Here is a 6,681-nt window from a genome sequence, read left to right as displayed (position 1 = left end):
GTCTGGATTGATGTCCGAACGAATCCGGACACCGGACGTAATAATTTGCCCTTCTTAGAACACATATGGCCGAAGCAGAATATTAGAAACACCAAGCCTAGTTGATGGATGGATAATGACCATTAGAGACCGTTGAGGATTACTTTAATTTTTATAAACAGGATTGTAAATTGATTTAGAGAATACAACATTTTTAAAAGTAGATGTATTTCTAAAACTGTTTTAGAAAGTAGTAAAACAGTTGTCTCAAATGAAGCAGGAGAAAATAGCTTCATAACACAAAGATTTTTAAAAACAGTGACAATAATTGTCAAATAAAAATTGTGGTTTGAATCTGAAAAACAAAACAACAAGAAAACTGTCTTAAATAAAGTCTTAAGGCTTGCTTTGGAGAGTTGCAGCATTTTATAATGGTGATTGTGAAATTATTATAGAGAAAATAAATTTATTATCATGATTGTAAAATATAGCTTTTTATCATAAAAATATTTGAAAAATGATGAGAAAGCAACAAGAAAATGATAGTCAAATAATTTTATAATTGTTGCTTGAAAAAATAAAACAATCAGAAAATTGCCCCAAATAAACCCTTAGTTTATCTTGTCTTGTACATAAAAAAATTTATGAAAAAAAAAAAAAAATCTTTGAAGAATTTCACATAACAATTCCTCACAATAACTCACACGGTGTACCTCTCTATTCTCACCTCCTATGCCTAATTACAGCAAGAAATAAATTATTCAGAGAAGCAAAGATTTAAAAATAAAACTAATTAAACACTTCGTAGCTCTGTATCATTGCTAACAGCCACAGGACTCTCTGCCTGCCGAGCTCCACCCCCATCTCCATCGCTGCCAATAATAGACTTAATCGCAGCCGTTAACAAAGTCGTAAGGTTAGGATCTGCCGTAATCTCCGCCGTCGCTGCCCTCACCGTCTCGGCAAGCGATAGTAGTTTCTGATCCCCGGCGCCAGCCGGCATTTGCTGCCCCGAGAAACTGGAGTAGTTGCAGAGCGATTGGGCTAAGATTTGCGGGATTTGGAACTCGGGATATTCGGTTTTGTGGCAAGGGAGAGGGGAGGCGGGGGAGCCGGTGAGATCGAGGGTGACGGCGGGGAAAGAGGTGGAGGTGGAGGCGGAGAAGGTGGCGAGGGTGGAGGAGCAGGGGAGGACGGCACAGGCTAACAAGTTGGGATTGATGAGGGCGGCGTCAGGGCTGGGCATGGAGCCGGAAAGAAGCATCGAGGCGGCAGAGGAGGTCATGGAAGCCATCGCCATTGCGGCCAGCGGGAGAGGGTGGTGGTGCTTACCCTCGTACGTGGTGATGAGGATCGTGCGGTCCTCGGCGCATCGCTGGACCTGCGGGAACATAATTTTGAAATCATAGTTTAATTAAATGACAATTATAAAATTGCAATAAACAATTTTTTGGACAGTTAGATGAATTAAGTCAAATTCATAGACACATCACATACATTAAACTCTTGATTGATAGTCAAAGCTCTTAATCAATACACCAAGATAAGTTGCATCAATAAATAGATCACAATCTCCATATGAAGAAAACCTAAACTTGAGTTTGATGAGATCTTAGAGTTCTCACCAAACTTAAGTTTAGGTTTGAGTAGGGGTGTCAATTTCAGATCACGAGTTTGGTTCGAGTCGAACTCAAAACTGACACGGTACTATTCGGGTCAATCTGAACCCGATCAGCTTTTTGCAAATGGGTCGGTTTTTTCGACCCGAACATGACCCTCTTTGGGTTATCTGTCAACTCGACATGACCCGAATGACTCATTACAGACAAAAAATTGCTAATTTTCGAGTAAAAAAATGGGTCAATTTCTAATTTTTGATTCAAAAGCGGGTAAAAAATAGGTCAATCTCAGGGTTCCAGGTCAAAAATGGTCAATTTCGTGTTATTGGGTCAACCCGAACACAACCTGATTTTTGAAACTGAACGATTTGCTAAATTCGAAATCGATCCTTTTCGGGTTCGGTTGACCCTAACCCAAAATTTTCGGGTTGGATTCGAGTCAAATTTTCGGGTCATGTCAAATATTGACACCCCTATGTTTGAGGTCGACACACTACTAGCTACCACATGCACCTTACTACCATTGCTCGATCCATTGCCATCTCCCAACAATAGTCATTTGACCACCTTCGCTTAATCATAATCTATTTACTATCATCTGACAACCACTATATCATGTAACTATCATCCTGTGATTATCATTATCCGAAATATCATCATCCCATAACTTTTATTCGATAATTATTGTCTGACTAACACCATTTAACTACTACATCTCCAGCATTTTCCCACATTCATAGAAATACAAATTATATTACACACTTGATAATCCTTTTCTTACACATTAAGGAGAAGAGTATACTACTCTTGTAATATATCTTTGTATTGGATTACTTATTTAGGCCATATCCTATAGTTTTTTCTCTTTTTGCATTTTACTCATAAATATTTTAGTGAATACCACTTTCTTTTGTTTGTTATCTGTGTGTATTGGAACTTGGTAAAAAAATTATTTTTATCATCACAAATTTTCAAGCACACAATAATTATAAGAATTTTTTATTAACTATTATTCATACATTATAGATTATCAATGTTTTATTCGTAATGATATATAGAGATCAGAAACAGATATATTTAAATAAATAAACAAATAAAATAAAGAACTCATAGTATTCTCAAGTAATTACTTGTTTGCGAGCGGTGCAGTCTGCAGCCATTGTACACCTGAAATATGCTCGGGGAAATGGGTTTCCTTTCGCCATCTTCTGCCCATACTTCCTCCACTGGCATCCATCGGCGATCTAAATAAAAAAATTTCAATTTATCGTTAATTAGTTACGTACGTATAATATTGTGTGATTATTTCCATTAATTACCAAGATGATTAGAGAGAGAAAGTTAAGAAATCCTGCCATTCAATTCGCACAATGGAGAAATAATAATTTTATTCACAATATTTCAGTTTAGAATTCTGCCATTCCACTCAATGGTGGACGGTTCCTTGGAGATTTCGTGACCTTCATAAAGCAATCATGATATGATTTCTTTGACGAAGAATCATATGGTCGTGTGTATCTATTTTTGTATATGAATCTAAAGTCCCTCCTCACGTTCAATATGGGCTTGGCTACATAAAATTCTTTTCTCCAATGTGTTCTATTAAGAGTCGAATTCACATTTAAATCTAATAAAAAAAGTGCATTTTTTATTCAACTTGTAAGCAACAAAGAGTCGATTAGAAAACTATTTGTACTATTATTTTTGTGAGAGATGTTGGTCGCAAAAGCATTAATAGGCATTGTTCGAGATAGCTTTCTTAATGCTTTGTAGAACATTTTTTTTGTTAAATTTTTTTTTGAATTAGAAATTTTTGCACTAAAAAGTTGTTTTAGAAAACAATAAAAAATGGTTCCAAACTAAGCCTAAGCTTCAAATTTGCTCCGAATATATGTTGATCGCAACAACATTGCAAAAGAGTACCTAGAACAAAGAATTTACGATTAGTATCGGCCGTCATGATCCAATTATTAACTAATGTTTGTTATGATTCCTTCAAATATTTTGAGATAAGCTAATAGCGACATGCTCTAGTTTCAAAATTCATGATAAGTAGATTGTATATTATTTTTTTTCACCAAAAGGTATAATGATCAATAGTTTCAAAATTCAAAAAGCATATTCTAATGAAAGCAGTAAAAGAACTATCTCAAAAGAAGCTTTCATAAAATGAAATAGATGGAACACCTTTGATCTTTCCTTGGAAAATCACAATAATGAAATCTAAAAAAAGAAATAAAGAGATGAAAATTTTTTCTTCTATTTTAATTTCGGTGTAATGACCTCTAATCCTATATAAATTGCTCATTTTTTAGCATTCATTAAACTAATGGCATTAATAATTTCTCAAATGTTTAGAATCATTTATCCATTAATTGAAAGAATCCTTTTTTTAATGGATGGCTCAATTACATCAGAAAATAAATTCATTTAAAGATCATTTAGACATTCAAATATTTGTAATCAAATACATATATTTTCACCCCACCAATGTTAATTTTTTCACAGATTTGACTAAAGACTACATAATTAATTATGAAAAAAAAAATTATTCATAAATAATTTTGATATTATATATCCCAATAAAAAGTTTGATTAAAAAAGATAAGCAAAATTAAGAAGCACGTAGATAGATACTTACCATGGGCGCTTCACAGCGGGCTCTAACAGAAACACGAGCTTTTCTCATAGTAACCTCACCCACTTGCTGCTCAGAACTCTTGGAAGTAGAAGACAGCATAGCCTTTTGGTTTGGACGCCCACCTCCGTCAGGTCTCAATTCTCTGAACATTCCTTCGCCGCTTCTGCCATCGCGCCTGATCGCACGGTCCATGTAAACAATCCCCTTTCCGTCATGATCACCGCAACATTTCTTCTTGAGAAGATAGTCATGATGACCTGCCTCCTCCAACTCGCTCGCCGGCGATTCCAACCACCTATGGCTCACTCTCTCCGTCAAAGAATCCTCATTTATCCCCGCCGCCGGTGCCTTTAACCCAGGGCCAAGGTCCATGAACTGCCTAGCCACAGTTGTACCTCCATTTCTGTTGTTATCTTGCTGCATTGCTGCAAGTAATTTCATTTTAAGAGAATTGTAGTTGCGGTTCAATTGAATCAAAATGTTTCTAAGCCTTTGATTATCTTCCCCCAGTCGATCCATTCTGGCCTTCATTGCTACCATCTGATCGACAATATTTTTTATGTCAGAATGGCACACTAATATAAAGATCTAACGGCTATGACGCACTAATTTATACTATTCTCTTGTTTATTATATATTATTGCGCGTGATAAGCAGGAGAAAATGAATGAGCACAGTATTTCCACAGCTGGGAGCAATATTAATTATATGAAATTGTTTCGAGTTCTTCAATAACAATTTTATTAACTGAGAAGGCGATCTTTACTGCAAAATTTGTAGATAAAAGCAGTGCAGACAGGGCATCCAAAAAACCTAATTGATTGAATTATTTGTTCTAAGACTCTTAAGCTTTGTAATGCCAACCTCGCTCTTTCCTACGTCATCATTGTTCTGCTCAGACATCGTCGCCGATATCACATCTTCCACTGTCGACTGCTCTGTTGCGGAAAAAAGGTGAAGCCCAGTCTATATATACCAAAGAACACAAGAAGTCAATGATTAAACCTGACCAACACAAAAAATAAAATAATAATAATAATAATAATGAGCTCATTCAAACGGCTTAATTACATTGATAGTAAGGTCCTCCTCTTTGATGCTTAGATTTGGAACATTTACTTCCGGTGCAGGCCTTGCCCAGCTCTTCTCCTGCGAAAGGAAGTCCATTTCAACCACCATTCTCCGGCCATCACCGGCCGGTGAGCTGAGACTTATCGGCGAGTCAACTCCCGTTGCGAACTGACCCGTTAAGTCCAAAATATGCCCTCCCCGGTCTCCTCCTCCACAATCCTCCATGTATCAACTTAAAAGGATAAGAAGAATAAGTAAAGAAGAAGAAGGAGAAGAAGAAATTGGAATGTTGTTGCTGTGATCTTTCGTTGTTTGATTTATATAAGAAAGGAAACGGAGACTTAGGATCCATGTGGGGTTTGCATCTGCCGCCACGCGGCGGGAAGAGTTGGGGCTGGAGACCGGAGATGGCGGGAAGACGGTGGTTGAGGGAGTCAGTCAATTAGTGGTCGAACCGCTCGCGAGATCAATTCCACTGCGCTGAGCGATCGCATCGGCGAGCCTGGTGTGGAGTCGTGGAGGTGAGACCGTCTCACCTCCGGGCTCCGGCTTCGATTGGAGAAAGGGTAACATTAACAATGCTGAGAGGGGGGGTGACCGGACCGCACGCAACTAATGGTGCGGCTCACGTGGACTTGACTATCTGCGTGGACCTGCCAGATCAGCGATGGCCGTGCCGGTCTTTCTCACTTGCTCCTTTCACGCAGTTGTACTGGGACCAGCTTGATGAGGTGGCTATTGCACGTGGCTGGAGCTGGGACCATAGATATGTGGAAGGTGCTAAGTGGGTGTATTATGTTGATTGATCATATTATCAGAGGAATTGGTACAGAAGAATAACGTGATTAAATTTTAAATTTTATCATTAAATTTTAATCTGAATATTCTTGATATATCATAAAAAAAAATTATCTTGATCGGGCATGAATCTCGAGACAAAATTAAGCTGAAAACTTTAAAAACTAAATCCGGTATCACATGAACTCCGATTTCAGCAAACTTACAACCAAACTGAGCATCTCGGAAATACGAGCCCAACGACACCAAATTCGACTAAATGCGAGCCAAAATGAGTACAAATCAAGGGCCTGAAGCGCGTTGGAAAGTTCGAACCACAATTTGAGTTACTAAACAGTTTCCAAACGTAACGTGCTTATAATCGAATCGAGTGGCTCGACGAGACGAATCCAACGAGCCCAAGATCGCCGAATTCCAATATCATTAAGACCTTCAAATGTCTGACGAACGGTACACGATTAAGGGATTCAATATCGACTGTCCATCCAACCACTCCACATTTGCCCCTGATCTCTAACCTATTTACGGGCCATGCCACTCCATAAATCTATAAATAGACCCATCATTTCTCTT

At 37.9% G+C, this 6,681-nt stretch overlaps 2 protein-coding genes across 2 annotated transcripts; both read right to left on the bottom strand.

Annotated features, from left to right (window-relative positions):
- Nucleotides 1–772: 772 nt before the first annotated feature.
- On the bottom strand, nt 773–4,779 carry LOC110093807 (probable WRKY transcription factor 31). The gene is made up of 3 exons (XM_028695570.1): nt 4,240–4,779; nt 2,729–2,842; nt 773–1,360 (listed from the first exon to the last, which is right to left on the bottom strand). Exons 1-3 carry the CDS (start codon nt 4,777–4,779, stop codon nt 773–775), a joined length of 1,242 nt encoding a protein of 413 aa, XP_028551403.1.
- Nucleotides 4,780–5,052: 273 nt separating this feature from the next.
- Nucleotides 5,053–5,627, bottom strand: LOC114579828. The gene is made up of 2 exons (XM_028695569.1): nt 5,311–5,627; nt 5,053–5,205 (listed from the first exon to the last, which is right to left on the bottom strand). Exons 1-2 carry the CDS (start codon nt 5,533–5,535, stop codon nt 5,053–5,055), a joined length of 378 nt encoding a protein of 125 aa, XP_028551402.1. The 5' UTR covers nt 5,536–5,627.
- Nucleotides 5,628–6,681: the final 1,054 nt, after the last annotated feature.

The sequence above is a fragment of the Dendrobium catenatum genome, unplaced genomic scaffold, assembly GCF_001605985.2.
Source record: "Dendrobium catenatum unplaced genomic scaffold, ASM160598v2 fragScaff_scaffold_659, whole genome shotgun sequence".
Lineage (NCBI taxonomy): Eukaryota > Viridiplantae > Streptophyta > Magnoliopsida > Asparagales > Orchidaceae > Dendrobium > Dendrobium catenatum.
Note: the sequence above shows the minus strand (reverse complement) of the source record. Positions and strands in the feature narration are given on the sequence as shown.

Bases quoted from the DNA above. Each gene is read 5' to 3' on its own strand.
- LOC110093807 (XM_028695570.1), bottom strand. From the start codon at position 4,779: ATGGTAGCAATGAAGGCCAGAATGGATCGACTGGGGGAAGATAATCAA. The intron at 2,843-4,239 runs GTAAGTATCTAT...TTTTTTATTTAG, and splicing joins CCCGCTGTGAAGCGCCCATG to ATCGCCGATGGATGCCAGTG. The intron at 1,361-2,728 runs GTAATTACTTGA...ATGTTCCCGCAG, and splicing joins ACTGCACCGCTCGCAAACAA to GTCCAGCGATGCGCCGAGGA.
- LOC114579828 (XM_028695569.1), bottom strand. From the start codon at position 5,535: ATGGAGGATTGTGGAGGAGGAGACCGGGGAGGGCATATTTTGGACTTA. The intron at 5,206-5,310 runs GTAATTAAGCCG...TGGTATATATAG, and splicing joins AGGAGGACCTTACTATCAAT to ACTGGGCTTCACCTTTTTTC.